General features: G+C 47.5%; 1 protein-coding gene across 1 annotated transcript in view; it reads left to right on the top strand.

The window, feature by feature from the left end:
* Positions 1–16825, top strand: part of zgc:66433 (uncharacterized protein LOC321250 homolog) — a 28245-nt gene extending 11420 nt beyond the window's left edge. The window contains exons 3-17 of the mRNA XM_068740260.1: positions 2316–2496; positions 2966–3092; positions 3963–4091; positions 4178–4237; positions 6840–6995; positions 8136–8236; positions 8811–9098; positions 9180–9693; positions 10403–11428; positions 11654–11726; positions 11850–11953; positions 12948–13110; positions 13215–13333; positions 13779–13872; positions 15267–16825. Of these exons, the coding sequence (XP_068596361.1) occupies positions 2316–2496; positions 2966–3092; positions 3963–4091; positions 4178–4237; positions 6840–6995; positions 8136–8236; positions 8811–9098; positions 9180–9693; positions 10403–11428; positions 11654–11726; positions 11850–11953; positions 12948–13110; positions 13215–13333; positions 13779–13872; positions 15267–15745 (3614 nt within the window). The 3' untranslated portion in view covers positions 15746–16825. The remainder of the gene's footprint in view (positions 1–2315; positions 2497–2965; positions 3093–3962; positions 4092–4177; positions 4238–6839; positions 6996–8135; positions 8237–8810; positions 9099–9179; positions 9694–10402; positions 11429–11653; positions 11727–11849; positions 11954–12947; positions 13111–13214; positions 13334–13778; positions 13873–15266) is intronic.
* Positions 16826–18582: the final 1757 nt, after the last annotated feature.

Raw genomic sequence — 18582 nt, 5'->3', positions numbered from 1 at the left:
GAATGACGTTAACATTGTATAAAGACACCAAGAACAATTTAGGACCTTTTGGAGATGATCCAGATCACCATGTGGACGGTGTAAATCTAATTCTAGTATGAGGGGAATGAGCTGCTTGGCGGAGGTCAGCGCTCTCTGAGTGCTTTTCTAGTTCAATCTGAGTCGGATGTAAATCTCAAATCCAGTGAAACAGATATCAAACATATCTAAATACAGAACTAGTCGTTGCTTTCTTTATTTCACTCCATGCTAGTGAAATAGAATTTACACTAAACTAACCGAGGTGCATCAGACGTGTTCTACTTCACGTACACTTTCCGAATCTCCGGGTTCTCGCTGAGCGGGAACAGAAACGGAGCGCAAGAGAGCCTCTTCTTCTTAAAGGGGGCACGTAAGCAGCCATTGGGATCTGAGTGAAGTCTGATTGATGTGAAGGTGGCCCCTGATGTCTGATCCCACAGAAGAGCTACCGGAACTCGGATCGGTGAAAGAGTCGGTCGTTGTAGACCAGTCAGTGTAATAACAGTGTAATTACAAAGACGTAATGGTGGTGTTCTCGTTGCTGTCCCTTTCCCTTCTCTCCTGTGTCCTCCTGGCATTAGAAAAGGAACGCATCCTTTTATGGCACAGAATAAGAGTAAACCCGTCCCGAAGATTGAGATTCGTCCTCGGGTCTGTCCGTGACGCTTGTCCCTTCGTCTGCAGTCGTCTTCTGGTTGTGAACTCTGACCTCACTTCTCTGTGATACTGTCTCCAGACCAGCTTTAGATTCCCATGATGCTGTTTTTCGTGCGTGCAGGCTTGAAAGAACGGCGTCTTGGGTCCACGATAAAGCGCCGCCGACCTTCCATTGAAGCAGGGGCCTTTTTGAATTGTGTATTGTGCCTAAAATAGCCGAATAAATGGCGCCGTCCACCGGGGTTTCCCCTCATTTTTCTTCTCGGCAGTGGAGAAAGTCCTCTGAAGAATCACTTGAAGCCGACTGGAAGCTCCTGTAGTGAACCGCTTCACTCCGAGGTCCAGACAGACGAGAGAAGAGTCTGCAGCAGTCACAGAGTTCTGATGAAAGTGACCGATCCAGTTCTTTCCGGTATTTTGGTACGCGCTGCACTCAGGTCTTGAGCTCTGTGACCGTTGCCGGCTGCGGCTTGGCTTTGGACCCGCGTTAGTGTCTCTGTATTTTAACGTCTGATGAAATTAAAGCGTGTTATACACAAGATCTCAAAACAAGAAAGCAATATAGGTTCAGGGAAAATGTCTTCAATATGAATATCAGAGTTTAGAATATAGTTTGTAGAGCGAGCAGAAATATTCAGAGTTCAGCCTTGTTTGGATTCCAGATGCGTTTGTAATAAAAAAAAATTACCTCAAGGATTCCTTCAAGGTGGACGAGTTTACAGCTCGTATAAAGAGGCTGCGAATATTTCAAGGCTCTTGTAAAACTCTGCCTTGAGATGCCACACGGTCGTACACACGGATCAGGCTAGTCGCTGGTTGTCTTGCAACGTTGTTGCGTCTGTATACGTGTCTCTCGTGTCCTTGGACCTTTGGGTCCATGTCCTTTTCTTTCATGCCGCGCTAACGTAGCATGGAGCAAATAGCCCCGAGTCGAGCTGAAGGGTGGGCTGCAGAGGTCTGAGTTGAGCTCATTGGGATTTGAGCCAAATGTTTCAGCCCAAATCAGTTTGTTTGATTGTTTGCCTGATGGATCTTGATGAAAAAACATCTGAAGACGAGTCTCGGTCTATTTTTCCTTCTTAATTACCGGCGGGTCCGAGTTCTTCCCACAGTATCTGCTAGACTAATGACATTCCCAGTGGAGTTGGGATTTAATATAAAGCATAATTCGTGCTTGATGCAGCACGGTGGCGCAGTGGTAAGCGCTGTTGGTCACAGGTTCGAATCCAACCTTTCTATGAGGCGTTTGCATGTTCTCTCCGGGTTCACCGGCTTCCTCCCGCCACCAGGAACTTCGGTGACTTGGTTACGCTAAATTGTCCGTCGGTGTGACTGTGTGTGTGTGTGGCCCTGGCGGCTTGTCCAGGGTGTGCCCCGACCTTTTGCCCGTTGACTGCTGGGATGAGCTCCAGCATGAGCCGGTAACGGACAAAAGCGGTCAGGGAGATGAATTTGTGCTTATTGTTTCCTCCGCCGTCCATCTTTATTGCAACATAATAAATGCCAGTTGACGCGTCTTTACGTGCATCTCAGGACGAGCTCAGAGGACGAGTGTGTGTCCTTTTCTCATCAATACGCGACAGTTGAACCTGTGTGTGTGACTCTATTTCCACCTTGTCTCGTGTTTGTCTCCGCAGCCAAGAAAAAGTCCAAGTTTCAGACATTTAAAAAGTTCTTCACCAGAAAGAAGAGAAAGGATCCGCCAGTCCCGGGAGACGACGGCGGACTGAAAGCCAGCCAATCCAGCGACGATGTCAGCAAGGCGCCTGAAAATAACAAGCTGGCCCGATCGGAGGAGAAGAAGAAGGAGAGCGCCGGGTACAGTGTTTTTAACTGTATTGTTTTTCCCGCATTCCGGGTATTTCATTTCCAGACAATTTGTCGGCGTCTCTTTGTGTATTTAGACAAGCGTCCCTCCTTGTGCCAAAAGGAAGGTTATGCTTCAACATCCATCTCCTGTCCTTCCCCAGCTGGAGCGCGAGGCTTCCTGTTGTCGGTCCTGGTTTCCTTTGCCCCCCCCCCCCCCCCAAGCTGTGCCACTTTCTGCCCTCTCCACTCTTTTGCGATTTCAAAAGTGATTTCCGTTTTAATGATATTGAGCTGCACACAGAATTGACATTGCAATGTTGGACATGAGGCGGCGTTCACATTTTAAATTGGCAAATATCAACGGCAAGTTGTGAGCTCCTCATTGTGATCACTGGGGGTGTAGTGTCCAGAAGGACAGGACTACGACGCGTGTCCCGGTTCACGGCTCGTTATTTCTGCCTCTTCCTGTGTCCCGAAGGTCAAAGATCAGCCTGGGCAGCAAGGCCTTGTCACACGACTCTGTCTTCGTCTCGGACTCGTCTGATGCCAACGAGGCTTTGGGGGCATCTCAGGACAGCATCCACGGGAAGGTGAAATCACTGCAGGTAAACACACGCAGTATTAAGGGGGGGGGGGGGCAAACTGATATCTGCTGACACGTATTAGAGATTAGAACTGAAAATAAAGGACTGGGTGATGAGAAGAATAGCCGGCAGAACGAGAAGCTCAAATAGAGGAATTGCTGCAAACCCCTTTGTTTTCTGGATCTGGATCGTTTCCCTTTTTTCTATTCATCCGCTGCCTTTGCGGTGCCATTTGAAATGAATGAATAGTAACGCTTGCAGGTTCCCTACACATCTAACGCTGATGGAGACAAACAGCCAAATGACAGTCATCAATAGTTTCAGTATAAATAGATGAAACAGATAAATAGATGAACACAAACCCGGTGAAGATGTACAGTCTAAAAAAAACAAAAAGAAGCTTCAGCCTGTAATGTATAATAAATATATCTCTTTATATTCCTAACTTGTACACGTTGGGGGACATTTTGAGTCCATTGGAGACATGTCCCACTCTAATGTTACTAATGTAACATACATTATTATGGCCTGAAGTGTATTCATTCATGCAGAATTAGCTAAAGCCTGCCTTACATGGAGTGGATCAACAGCACGGACGCTAACGCTGAGCGTCCCCGTCCCCGTCTCCGTCCCCGTCCCCTCGCTGGACTTCTCCTCAGTTTGTTGACAGTGATGACATTTTAACATTGACATCACTTCGGCGGTGAGCCGACATCCTGAGCCGCTAAAGGAAGCTGTGTTTGTTCTGCACCTTGTTAATGATTCCTTCCATTACACACGCCTGTTGGAGTTTCTGTGACACACACACACACACACACACACTTTTGATTCGTATCCTTAGACATGTCCTAACGTGCCACAACGCCGTTTCCATTGGGTCTCTCTCTGCAGCTTCAGCTGAAGCAGGCCATCCGACTGGGCTCTCCTCCGTCGCTCATGTGTGTGAAGGGAGCCGACGATGCCGGCGCCATGTCTGAGGATGACGGCCTGCCCTGTAGTCCACCTGAGTACTCAGCCACGGTATTGGATATTCTCAGATGGCGTCCAACCATGTCGGATGTTTTGTGCTGGCCGGCTAACTCTTATTACTCACGTCCATCTTTCAGAGTAAAGCTCAGGGGAACAGCGCCATCAGTCTTGAGGGACTAGACGGTGATGAGGACCAGGTAAACCTTTAAAAATCGATGCTTAAGTGTCTTTTTTTTATTTATTCCATTAGTAGCTATTAGAGAGAGGGGAGGACCTAAAGCAATGTGGGATGGATGACGTCACAAAAGGGGCAGGACTGACTTCTGACGTCATAGTTTTCCCACAATCGGCTCTAATGGCAAGCAAATATCCAGCATTCACACGGCGCACATCATATGGCCAAGAGTTACTCCGTTTGGGTCTAATTTGGGTCACTAGTCCTGCTGGAACTATTTGGCTCCAGAGAATAATCGCTGTTAAGCCAAACATCCATTCAGATCCTCCCTTTTTGATCCGAGATGTATAAAAGACAAAGAGGACGCTTCGATCTAAATGGTGCTAACATTTCCCTTCGTGTGACTGTTGGGAAAATCATCGCCATGATCCAATCGAATGGCATCAGTGTGACTTATAAAGAAGAAATCCCCCCCCCCCCCAGTCTCAGTTTACGCTGCATTATGACCGTTTGTGGTTCGGCCCATCTCTCATCGTAAAAGATTTGCTGCAACAAGTACTTTACATGCACAGACTGGAGTTCCAGTTCTTGATAAGACAAATGTCCAACAAAACCTCGGCTGTTACTTTAGTCCCGCCGGCTGCGATGAGGTTTCAAAAGCACAGTCAGCAAACAATGACAAATGAGTTTTTAATCATAGCGAACACATTCCTCTAGAAGTCTGAAAATATCCCTCCTTAGTTTTCACCGCTGCTGCAGGACGACTGAGCTGCTGCTGCTGCATGGGCGGTTTTCCATTTACTGAGAACTCTGCAGACCTCAGGCTAGAGTTTTTTTCTAAGAATTAAATTCACCTGTCAGTTGTGTTGAAATGTTCAAAATGAAAGGAATGGCTTTCCCCCTCGGGTGAATCGGTGTTTAAAGGTGAGCGAGTCAGAAGACGATGAACCTGTCCCTGTCCTCCCCTTCTCTTCCTTTTCTGACCAAACGTTCCGCGTTTCGTTTCACCTTCGTCGTGGCTTCAGTGAAGAAGCTGTGATGAGCGTTTGGGATGAGAGCTGCTCGGCATCCGACGGCACACACGACGTGAAGCCTTGAGCTACAGAACCCATTTCACCGAGGCTGTTTCAGCTTGTTGTAACTTGCACGTAAAAAAAAAAAAATTCAATCGAGTTTAAGCAACAAATTTAGCTGAAGACAAACGTCGCTCCAACTTCCATTTGACCTCGTGAGACTGAAATGCAAATATTAAGCATTGGCCTTTTTCATTCTGCAATACATTTGAATGAGGTGCTCTTTCACACGTTTTTGGGGGGAAGTAGCTGTGTTGTGTTGTGGCGCTTTGAAGCACACTGGCGTGTTTGATAAGGCTTTTATTCTGCTTTTATTCACATGGCTGAATGCAGCTTTTATAAAATGAGGATGTGCTGCAGCTCTGCTTCAACGCACAAACACAAGACTGTGTGTCTGTAGCGCCGTTAAGATGCTAAATATGCTGTTATGCGCTGTGTGTGTGATGCATCAGATGACCCTCAGGGTGTGTGTCTGTGGGTGTGTGTGTGTGTGTGTGTGTCTGTGGGCGTGGTCTGAACCAACCCTGAAGCTGCTCTTCAAACCTTAAATGGAAATTTGCTGTAGGATCTCTCGTCCCATTCCCTCTCTCCTCGTCTGTCTTTCTGACCTTCTTTCTCTCTCTTCTTGTGTGTGTGTGTGTGTGTGTGTGTGTGTGTGTGTGTGTGTGCGCGCATGCAGGCATACTGATGGTTTCTCTGGCAGTCTGCGTGTGTGCTTGTAGTTACAGTATTTAATTTCTGCTTTGTCTCTCTCTCTCACACACATAAAACTAAGCGCAGTGATCATATTCCTCAAACGTTCCGGACACGAAGGCTGCATTCCTGGGAAAGGGAACGGCCTTATCGGTCTGCTGTAGCGCCGTTCGCCTTCGAGGGACGCAGCCCAGGAACGCCGTTCACAATCGGCTCCCCCAGTCCTTTAGAACATGCAAAGATAACAGCCCACTTCCTCCACGTCTTCTGTCTAACTGTGCAGTGAGATGTTTCCTTCTTCGCCTCTGAAATTTGTTGCCACAATTTTTGGGGTGCATTTTGGGCAAGTTGCGGAACTCAAAGCATCAAAACATGAAATAGCAGCTGAAGTTTAGAAGCAGGGAGCCTGCCCTCCTCCCATCAGCCCCAGCATGTGTGAAACATGTTTTCTCTGGGGGGGTGTTTTTAGTGTTAATGGGGGGGGGGGGTTGCCTCCCCCCTGTGATGACACAAAGAAGTGTTGCTCCTGCAGATAAGGACGGCTAATATTTATTCAGCTGGGCTCTCTCGCTCTCTTTTGCTCCCGGTCTTTGTTTGTCTTCTTCTCTTTCCTCGAGTTTCTTCATCTGCTGCCTCCATTATTTCAGAAAGTGCCCCTCCTTTTCTCCTGATCAGCACTTCCTGCTCTTTGTTCGAGTTGTCCCTTTAAGTCAGGAGAAAGCTCAACGCGGGGGGGGGGGGGGGGATTTTAGAGATGATGTCCCGATGACATCACAGATTTTCAATGTCGGTTGGTTTGGAGACATTTGAAGTGTTTGCTCTGATGAGTTAATGATGAAAGCCCCCCCCTCCCCCCAGCTGTCCTGTGCTGCCTCCGGTAGAGCGATGAGCCCCCTGGTGGTTCCCGGGGACTTCAGCCAGCCGGCCAGTCCCTTCGGCTGCCTGGATAACGCCGCTGCCAGACACAAGCTGGATCTGAGGAGTAAAGCGTGCCACAAGAGGAAGCCCGTCAGCGTAAGAGAGTCACACACGAACACAGGGACGCTCGCTTTAATTCTCCCATCGTGTACGATGGAGGTTTTTACTATTGTCTCATTTAAGAATTTTCTATTTGCCACACAAATGTAGGTTAAAGGAGACATGTTATGGAGAAACTCACTTTTCCCATGTTTCTACACTATTATGGTGGATCAACCCAAAAATGGAAAAATCACCTCCTGAAATCTCTGCCCCATGTGATGTCACAGAGGGGGAACGTGCACATGCATGCACATTCATTGACACAATGAACTTAGTTTCGTTTTTGTTTTTCATATTTACAGTGTCTGAATTTAGAGCGAAGTAAGACGTCTGTCCTCAGTCCTCATGTTTAATGTCTCTGTTCCCAAACAGGAAGCAGTTATAACGCAGCGGCTGCAGTTTTCTCTGCCTCCATTTGTCATTTTAGCGGTTTATGTATGATTCTATTTCAGTCCTCTCTTTCTCTAACCCATCTGGTCTTCCTTTTTTAAGACACTGATTTTTATTCACTTCAGTGAATTTGGAGCGATAGAAATGTGCTGCTTTCAGCACGGCCTCGATAAAACCGTTTCGCACGTCAGCGGATTCCTGCTGGTACCTACATCTCTGTTATGAAATGTGCTTTCATAACACTTTTGAGTTTTAACACCTTCTCATTCGGGTGGGATCATCAAATTCAGAAGTTGAATCAGCTCTGGTATCAGTCGCTCGATAAATCTCATATTTTACCGAATGTATTTATATTTGTTTGAGAATGTAATAAAATGTTAATCTGTTAAATGACATGTTTCCTGAGGAACTCTTGGGCTCTTTCCACTGCAGTGGAATTTATTGTATTATAAGCTCCTAGTTTATAGCTAGTCAAGAGCATCTATATGATCCTTTATCGCATCGATCACTTTTATGACTGTTGGTTTAATAAAGCAATGTGTTTTGTGACATAATCATAAAGCATTCTAATTCTAATTTGCGATCCATTCATTCTCTGTGGAGGCTGTGTGTCACACAAATGACTAAAGACGTCCGGTTCAGTCGGCTCTAACTCGTTATAGATGATGATTAGGGAAGGGGAGCGAGATGAGTTCTGATTTAGGGCTCGAATGAGACCGCCATCATTGTCTTCTGTTCCTGCAGAGGCTGGAGATGAAGCCACAGGAAGAATCAAAGGTGGAGACGAAGCTGGAAACCTCCACAACAGAAGCTCTGGAGGAGCGACGGCAGTCGGCAGGAGGTGAGCGCCGTCTTTAGACGGATCCCGTCTCTGACTCCAATCTGGACATGGTAGAGTTTAGTCAAATGAACCACATATTCCACAAACTAAAAGTTCCCCCTGGCAACAATTTACTTCTGAACCGTAAATTGTTTTTTTCATGGTCATTTTCATATAATTTGAAGACTTTGATTAGAGTTCTGGCAAAGTCCTGTCTCTGTCCAGTTTCCATTTTAGATTAGGACGATTGTACAAAGTACAAAAGTCTGAGACTTAATATTCCATTTTTCCCCATTAATTTAAATGAAACTTAATTTCATTGACATTATTATTATAATAAGCTCAGAAATTCACTTTTTTGTTAATTTAATTAACTTAATTTTGGAAAATGATGCATTTTCAGACATGAAATGTAATTATTTTTTTCTCAAACATTGAACTCAAACAAACATCATGAAACTGATTGTTTTTAGTGTTTCCCTTTGTTGTGTGTTTAGTGTTTCACTTTGGCAGCCAGCGACTTCCACACAAACGCTGCTATGCTGTCGTCTCACATTGATCTCTGAGAGCTTTGCTTCTGTCTGTTGTCTAGCGGTGAGCGAAGATGAGATTACAACAAGGGAGGAAAGGGAAGAAGAGGAGGAGGTAAATGAGGAGGAGGAAGAGGAGGGGGAGAAGGAACCACGGCACTCCAGAGAGTCCCTTCCAAGAGATGAAGATGAGGAGGATGAGGACCAGGATGGGTCGGAGGCAGAGCAGGATGTTATTCACAGCCCAGACTCTTCATCTCCTCCTAAGCTGTGTCTCTCAGAGGAGGAGGCCCCCGACTCCCAGGCTCCTCCTTCCTCCAAACCCAGATCAACAGCCTCCTCTCTGGACAGTCCCAGGTAAAGACGGCGTTTCCTCCTCGTTTGTTTCTGTGTGGCTCTCCACATCTTTCTGTCTCATGTCTTGATGTGTGTTTCTAGAGCCTCACCGGAGCCTCCTTCAAGTCCAAAGGAGCACCTCCTGCACCCTCCAGCCGCCGCCCAGGAGAACAGGGATGGGAGTGACTTGGGAGAGGAAAAGAGTGGAAAAGAAAATGAAATTCAGGAAAACAGAGAGGAGGAGAGTTCCTTGTTACAGGAGGTGCTGAGCTCCCTGAAGACTCCCCTTGTCTCCTCCTCTTTGGCCATGGAGCCAGATGCTTCTGTCCAGGAGATAGAGGAGGAGGTGATGGAAAAGGAAAGAGAAGCTGTGGAGGTAGAAGAGAGAGAAGTGGTGGAGGAGGTGAAGGGTGAGAAAGCAGAAACGGGTGAGCGGCTCAGCTATCAGGCTGCTCCTGCTGACTCCCTTCAGAGCAAAGAGGAAGAGGAGGAGATTGACACGTCGTGCACGAGTGCCTGTCAGAATGGTGAAGAGGTGGAGGAAGCTAACGATGAGGAAGAAGAAGCATCTGAGGAGGAAGAGAAAGGAGCGGCGGGACAATCCAGTGAACATGGTGTACGTATCTCTGGTTCATTGGTAATAATCGCTGCTTCCACCGCAGCACTGAGATCAGCAGAGTCAAAATAGTTCCATTATGATGTCATCACAGGCACAATAAATGAAGTCACCTCGAATCAACTTTATTTATACAGTACCTTTCATACAAAGTCCAAACTGAAGCCGACAGAACCCCACCGAGGAAAAAAACAAAGCAAATCCAAATTGACCGGCCCTAAAAAGGATGCGAAAAATGTTACTTATTATAAAACATTATATATTATAATATAAGATATGACTTCAAATCAAAAAGCCAGCTTTAAAGACACAATTTCCTTTTGAAAACTTTGATTTTAATATGAAGTGACAGTGAGACGGGATCATTCTCAGAGACTCTACGTCAGAGGTGGGCCAGAGGGGCGGAGCCAGGAACAGATGGATGGAGTGTTTGTGTGAACTAATATAAATCACATGTAAAAGCCATTACAGGAAAGGATTTAGCCTTGTACAGGTAGCATTACAGGGAAAAGGGAAAATCAATTAGGTTTAATTCTAATTAATTATTTCATTTGGACAAATTTGACGGGCCTGATTAAAAGTGAAAGGGAAACACTAAAAAAATGTTCTGTGGTGTAACTATTGAGCGTACAAGTAACATTAAAAGAAAAGGGAAACAGCAAATCCAACACAGAGATGTTGAACTGTTCTTCTCTCCTTTGTCTTTCAGCAAAAAGATGAGGAGAAAGACGAAATCAAACTGGAGGAACAAAAGGACAGTCCGACAGAAAACGCTGTCAGCCAGGCCGAGGAAGAAGGCAAAGAAGAAGAGCGTGAGGAAGAGGAGGAGGTGTTGGTGCTGGAGAAGGAGCCAGAGTTGGGAGAAGAGGAGGAGGAACATGAAGATGAAGAGGTGGAGGAAGTGAAAGAGAGCGTGGAAGAGGCAGAGCAAGTGATAGACGGACATGGAAATGATGCGGAAGAGATGATGGAGGTGCTTCCTGGTGCGGCAAATGAAGAAGAAGAGTCTCTGCAGGAAGAGGACGAGGGCGTAGACGTTGCCGATGACGATGACAGCGATACCCAAGAAAGTCCAAATGATGACGATGATGATGATGATGATGATGAAATCTCTGCAGAGGATGAAGCGGTCGTCGGCGCCACGCTTGAGAGTCAAGAGGCTTCCAGTCAAAGCTTCAGAGAGGAGAGGGAAGATGGAGGAGAGGAGCTGGAGGAAGACGAAGACGAAGACATCGGCCGCATGGTGTCAGACCAGGGGGAGGAGGAGGAGGAGGATGCAAGCCAACCAGATGAAGATCAAACAGAAGCTGTGGAGCCGAAAGAGGAAGAGGAAATGTCTCACACAGACATGAAACCAGTGGGAACGGATCAAACTGGAGCCGTGGAGGAAGATGTCTCAAGGCCGGCACCTTTGTCTCTGCCAGAGTCCCATCAAGAGACTCAAACCCAGGAGGACGGAACCGTCTCTCCCAGTAGAACCGGCACCACCACGCTCCACATCAATCTGATCTCCCCGAGCTCAGAGAAAGCCACGCCTTTCTTCCAGCAGTCCCCAAACCAAAGGGAGACGCCTTCCCAGGCTGGTCCAACCACAGAGCCGAATGCGGCATCCGCAGAGGAAGGGCCAGCAGAGGAAGATGAGCAGTCGTCCCTGGGCGAAGGGACACCTCCTCCCGCTGCAGAGGAAACGGACAGCCAGCAGTCTAGTCCCCCCGATCAGAGCCAAGTCTGCGTCGCCCCCGCCCCCGCCCGGCAGAGATCACGCTCTCATGAAGAGGCCAAGGAGAGCTCAACACCCCCGTCCTCCCCACCCACCTGCGACTCCTCTTCATCATCCGCCAGGGCAGGACCTGGAGGCGTGGACGCCGCTCAGCAGAAAGACCTCGAGGTGAAAGCAGAGCCGGCGAGTTCCTCCGAGACAGAACTGGCGAAGGGTCCAGGAAGCAGCGTCCGAGTTCAGGGCGCCGCTGCGTCCTCGCCGTCCCTCCTCACAGCGCCGGCCCCAGACGGCCGGGACGCCGACGCCTCCAGAGGTAGAGCCACTCAGACGGGCTCGGTTGGGTCTCGCTCCGAAAGCCTCAAACTTCCATCTCCCGATAAAAGCCAGTCTGAGTCCGCGGCGAACGCACGGCTGGACACGCCCGCCGTCGCCACAGAGAGCTGCGTCAGAGCAGACGGAACCCCCGACAGCGTGTTTGGAGTTCGGCTGAGGAAGACGTCCGTCCTGCGCCACTTCAGCCTGGAGGAGGACAGCCCAGAGGTTTGTATGTACAGTGGTACCTCAGCTTACGAATTTAATCCGTTCCGGGACTAACCTCGTAACGTGAAAACTTCGTAAGTAGAGACGCATTTTGAATGTAAATGCACTAATCCGTTCCAAGCCCCGCAAAAGTATTGTAACGGTTCATGTTTTAGGAGTGTTCATTATTCCTACGCTGCAGAGAGTCCGCAAAGGCATCCAGGGAGGAGGGGCGGTGTGTGTGTGTGGGTGCCGCGGGGAGGAGGAGGGGAACGGGAGAGCTGCGGGAGCTACGCAGCTCTCCCGTTCTCCTCCTCCCCGCGGCACCCACACACACAGAGTTACCCGTCGTGTGCTTATTCCAGCGTCCGACGGACGCTACATTATGATATTTTTTTTAAATATTAATCTACCTGTTAGCTGTTACTTTTTGTCCTCTTTGTTTACTGGTCCTTTGCGGTGTTTTCTGCCTCGCGTTTCTTGAAAAACTGATCCGATGACGTCTGCTTTTGCCGGCTTTTGACAATCCGTCGGAAATGTGCGAGGCAGACGTCATCATAATGAGCAATAGCCCGACTTGTCAACACTTTTTCCGGGGGACACGAGGGGGACACGAATAGCATGCTGATATACACGCATACGCAACGGGTTGCCAGGCAGATGGCAGAGCAGCTACAAGTTTGTTTACGTTCGGTGAACTCTGGGAGCGGCGAATAGCGCTATTCGCCGCTCGTATCCTGAAATGCTTCCGTAACAAGAGGCAATATTTTCCCATTCAGAAACTTCGTAACCTGAAAATTTCGGATGTAGGGACATTCGTAAGTCGAGGTACCACTGTATAACAAAGTCCCCATGTTCGTCACTGTTTTTGTCTCTGGAGCTCCAGGAATATTTTGACTTTCTATTGGCATGGCGACGATTCGATGATGGGTTAAATAAATTAATAAAAAGACTGTTCCTTTAAGGCTAAGGTTGCGTTTGGTTGCGTATTTTAACGTGCGTTTGTCTCTTTCAGCCTCCCATGGAGCCACCAGCTCGACCGAGCAGCTGTAAAGGGGACTCGCCGCAGCCAATCAGTGTAAAGCCTGCCATAAGTCAGCCAATCAGCAGCAAGCCTGCCCTCCCGAAGAAACCAGATTTACACGGGGACAATTCGGGGAAAGCCAAGCGTATCTCAGGTGTGTGTGTGTGTGTGTGTGCACACAAACGCGTCTTTCTCTGACCTTCTAGCACGTTGGGCTGAATCAGAGTTGGAAACAACCGAATGTCTGCTGTCATCCAGATGTGCTCGCTGCCTGCGGAGCCTCTGATGGGCCCGGGTCTCCCAGCTGGATCTCTGTGGCCAAGCAGAAACAGCAGATCTACAAAGAGAACGCCCCCGAAGAGATGACCGGCAGGAAGGTAATCTGATCCCGTGGTTCCCGTGACGGCTCGCGTAGCATTTCAGTTCTACTGACCTCCGTGAGCTTAATCAAATCACTTCACCTCAGAAAACAAACATCTGGCCGGCTGGTAGCCCGGTGAAAACCAGGCGGTAATATCTGGGTATACTTTCTGACTTCTCTTTTGTAGCGAGGGAGAGATTGAGATCTCTTCTGCGTCCCCCCTAAACTATGGAATGACCCCCCCCCCCCCCCAAAGCAAAGAAAACCATCTTTGCTTTGCTGCTTTCCCAGTAAAATCCCACTTTTTTTTTTTTTATCTTTCCTGTTTTCTGACGACGTTCATATAATATTTAGTCTTATTTTGTCTAATACTTCTGTTACAGTTCAGTTGTTTTTATTTGTTCTTAATAGGTTATATATATATAATGGCACTGTGCTGTACACAAATTATATCTCATCAGGAGGAACAAGAGAAGAAGAGTCCGCTGCCCATGTATGTCAGCTCGGCGGTAAGCAGGGAGCAAAGCAGCAAGTCGGCCGAGTCCACCAGCAAAGGTCAGGAAACACGCACGAAGCATGCAGCCACTCAAAAAGAATAAATCTGTTTTCCTGCAAAATTCCGCTGATGAGATAAGGATCGGCTGATTTGAAAAGATTTCATTTCACGTTTATTTAATTCAGTCTAGTTTGAATTCGTCTTGTGAGTCCACGAAAGAGCAGAGCCCCGTGATTTCTTCTGTCTCACTTTACTGTTTCACCGATGCAATGCTGCCTCCGTGTGGACAGGTTATGTTACTGCAACTAACCCAGCAAATCCCTATTCCCTTCGCATTTTGGCCTTCGCAGTATCGACATTAAGTTCCCTGAGGAGCTGATGATTATATGTAACAGCATCCACTGCATTTGCACCAGTCGTGTTCCGCGTGGCATCTAGTCTGCTCCTCCATAAGGGCCATTGCTGCACACTGATAATAATCATTATGAATCACGTACAGCCCAAAGGGGACAACCATGCATCACTGGAACACCACGACAACGTCAACGTTGTAGTAACTAAAGTAATGCATTAAACTCGTAAAACAAAGCAAACCTTTATTTAATCCTACTGCTAACATTTTAAAGTCATTGTCTTTCATTTGGTGAACATCAAAATGTCCCTGAAAACCAGGCTCCAAACTTCCCAAAGCAAAATCATTCCTCTACTCCTCAATCTGGGGCCCATGACCCACCTTCTTCCTGGACATTTTGCTAGCCTAAAATGGCTCAGGGTAGAAGACAGGGTTAAACAACTCAAAATGGGATTGGCATTTAAAATAGTCACTGCAGCTCTGCCCTCAGTCCCCTCAATCCCTGCATACCTGAATAAACACCTCCAAAGATTTAGTGACACCCACAGCCACAACACTAGAGGGAGCTCAAACAACAACCTGATTACCCCCTCCTATAAGACAAACATGGGTAAATCATCTTTTTACTATACTGCCCCCCAAGGGTGGAACTGCTTGACTCCCGCCCTCAAAACATGCACCTCTTTGGCCTCCTTCAAAACGGCCCTAAAAATACACCTTTTAGGGGGACAGAAACGGAGATAGTCATCATGACTCTCAATCCCCCCCCCCCCTTTTTCCACCTACGTTGTACATATTATGTGTCTTTTAATTTATTGTTATTTCATTGGTATTGTTAAATGTCGATGATTTATGTACGAAGGACTTTCAACGGAAACAAGACCACAAGGGCTTTTTAGAAATGCTCCTCTTAGACAGGATGTTTGACTGTACTTGTACTGTAATACATGCTACTGTTTGACTGTACTTGTACTCTAACATTCTATCTAATAAATATATTCATCATCATCATGATAAAGCTGCAAGTCAGCCGATCCGTTCTGCAGCGCCACCCCCAGGAAACTCTTCTCGTCTTATAACACGTGTGTTTTCTCCCTTCAGGGATTCTACTGGACACCAGTAAGCCTTCGGTGTCTGTGGAAAAGGAGACCCAGCGGGTTCTTTCTCCTACGACTCCAGTGCCATTTCAACCCCCTAAATCCCAGCCGCTGCCCAGCCCCGTCTCTCCAAAGCCTCTGGAGAGACAGGGCTGGGTGCCCCAACCCATCCCACCTCGTAGATCCCTGCCCCCCCCTTCTCCCGCCCCACTGGCCCAAAAAAGTCCCTCTTTCACAAGCCCGCAGTCGCTCTCCAAAATCGCCGCCTCATCCAAGACCCCCGAGCCCCACAGCACAAGGGTTACCTCCCCTCCCTCCCCATCTAGAGCTGCCCCAGAAAAGTCCGGTTCAAAAGCACCGGGGCTTTCGAGGCAAACCCCACCGTCCCAAAAAGGCCCGTCTCCCCAAGACGAGCCGCCGTGGATGGCCTTGGCCAAGAAGAAGGCCAAAGCCTGGAGTGAGATGCCCCAGATTGTCCAGTGACGGTCAGTGATTTCAGAAGATGGGGGGAACAAGCCCCCCCCCCCCCAACTGGGTCAAGGATTGAAGCCGGCCAAAAATCTGGATGGACCCGGATGTATTTGCACACTTAAGGGCTGTTTCTGTTGTTTTATTGCTGACTGGTTTCTGTCCAGGCTTAAGGCTTCAGATTGGTACAAATCCTTCGAGTCACGCTCGGTTGAACTCTTCTGTCCCACCCCTCTGTTGTTTTTAGAACCCGGGGGGGGGGGGGGGGACTCCAAAAGTTTTTATGTCTATTTTTGCAACAGTGAGTTTGTTATAAGGTGCTTAAATGCGAGAAAATGCCTGTAGCCTCCGAGCACTAAGTATTCTCTTTTTCTTTTCTTTTTTTATCTAACTGATGATTTGATATTTCTAAACATTTCAGGGAGGAGGGGGGGTGGGGGCGGGGACATTATTTTATAAAGATGCTTTATTCATAAAATACGACTTCCGTCGATGTCTTTCTGTCACTCTGTCTGTACGTCTTGTGTGTGTTTATTTTAACGTGGTGATCGACACATTCCAAAGAATCTGGGAAATATTTAGCCTTAAACAGAATCAACAGTCAAGATGAATAAAAAAAAATAATCCGCACAGACTAACTGCAGCTGGGATTTTGGTAATCCACGGTTCCTCAAACCGCTGAGCATGCGTGAAGTTCTTTATTCCGGTGTCATCAAACGCTGATTGTGTTCCAGGATGTCTGTGTAAATAACACGTTTTCATTTCCGCTACATGACGAGATTATCCAACAGGAACCTGTCGTCCCCAGAAGTCAGCTGTTCTGGAATCAGCTGTCAGCTCCCCTGTTGTTGAAATGCTTTTCATGATGTCGTCAACGTGTTGCAAGGAATGAGACGCTTCCCAGTGTCAACCAGTCTGGGGACAGATTAGCTACTGGGATTGCAAAGCTTCGCTAAAGGAAAGCCGACTTTATTAAATCTATCTATCTCACGGTAAACTTTAGTTTTATGCAGTTTGTCTTATTTTGTGTTGCCTTCAGAGATTCTTTCTTGCACATAACGAGTACAGCGAAGACGAAAAATAAAAGCACGTTTTCCTGTGTCTCCTTGTTGTCTGTCTGTGTGTCCGTGCAGCTGTTGGGCTGTGAACGGGAGAAACACAAAACCATCGTCGCTGCACGGCTTTATTGTCTGGGATGCATTCAGGACTTTTTACCCTCGCCGAAGCGGAGGCGAGGGTATCGCAATTGGGTGCGTTTGTCTGTCTGTCTGTTTGTTTGTCTGTCCGAGCGCATAACTCAAAAACTAGTAACCCAATTGACTTGAAATTTTTACACAAGCAAGGTTCTGTCCGTGGCTCGGTCCTCCCCGAGAATGGCGTTGATCCGGATCTGGATCCAGATTCTAGAATTATTTTTACATCTGGAATTGTGCCTGTGCTGTAAACTGCCACTTTAAGAGGGAGGGACACGAATGGCATGATGGGAAAAAGAGTCCAGAAGATGGCTTGTCTCACAAGATCGAATAGTCTTTTGGAGGCGAGGGTCTGCAATCTCTGATTGTCTTTCTAGTTAACATTGGGACTTTTAAACCTTGACTATTTCTATGCTGCTGAAATACGAAAGTCACTTACAAAGCCCAGTTCAGGAAAGTCTTCACAATGAATAACAGCATAAATAGACTCATGAATGAATCAAATAAAATGCTGCTTTTAATATGTAATCAAATTAAAAATAAATGCACAGAGCTGCTGACCTCAGATCAGCAGCTAGTTTGTTCTAATCTATGGAACGGAACGTAGAAGTCACCGGCCTCCGATTGAAGTCGAGCTGCAGACGGGAGCCCCCCCCCAACCCCCCACCTGAGGATCTGGGACTATTCTGCATGTTCTCCTTGCGTCTGCGTGGGTTCCTTCCAGGCCCTCTGGGTTCCTCTCGCCACCAAAGCCATGCAGCAGAGTGCAGACGCTGCTTTATAGACCATAAAACAGTATTTTGGAGATGATTCTCTTTTGCATATTGGACATTTTAATGATTGAATCAATTTTACGGAAGTAATATAAATATTCACTCTGATTCTTGGGTTGATGCTGAAGTCTTCTTGACTCTGAATTCATGCATGGGACTTTTTCCACGTGGTCAGAACACAGGCGCGCGCCACCGCGCCCGGAGGTTCTCTCAACGACCCAGTGGTCTTTTGTCTTGCACTAGAATGACGTCATATATGAGCGACGCGGGGATGTGATAGAATTCACTGATCCATCCATTTATTGTACAGAAAAGACGAATAGACTCTATCCCGACAAGAAATGAGTTGTATGGAGGCTCCCGTGTGACCTGCACGCCCACGCCGCGTGCAGATTAGCGTTTTGGGGCGGTGCCACCCGCGAGTGGACCAATGGAAATGTTTCACTCACACGACGCGGAAACCAGGACTTTATTTAAATGAGGCCCCGGATGTATCTCCAGGTGGTTCTCGGAGTTGGTCCACGCTGAGCTGACCCCCCCCAGTCTGAACAGAAATGTCTGCCCGTGTCCGGGTGCTGCTTCTCGGTCTGGCTCTCCGCGCTCTCTGCCTGGCTGCAGCGAGTGGAGGTGCAGTATGTGCGTGTGAAGCAGTGACTCGTTGATGTTTTTGTTCTGTACTTTGACATTTATTTGGTAGGTTGGGGTCGAGCTGACACTAAAATAATGTCGTTTAGCAGCTAATTGGCGTCTAATTTAATGGCTGTCGCTTGAGTGAGCTGCTTCTGATTTAATTTACTCGTTAAATACCACACTGCAAGTCTTTCTTGTTCGTCTGTGTTGACTTTGTGTTGAGTTAAAGTGAAGTCTGCTGGTGAGGACTGATCTT

Source organism: Brachionichthys hirsutus, chromosome 6, assembly GCF_040956055.1.
Source record: "Brachionichthys hirsutus isolate HB-005 chromosome 6, CSIRO-AGI_Bhir_v1, whole genome shotgun sequence".
Lineage (NCBI taxonomy): Eukaryota > Metazoa > Chordata > Actinopteri > Lophiiformes > Brachionichthyidae > Brachionichthys > Brachionichthys hirsutus.
This window is presented reverse-complemented; position numbering and strand designations above follow the sequence as displayed.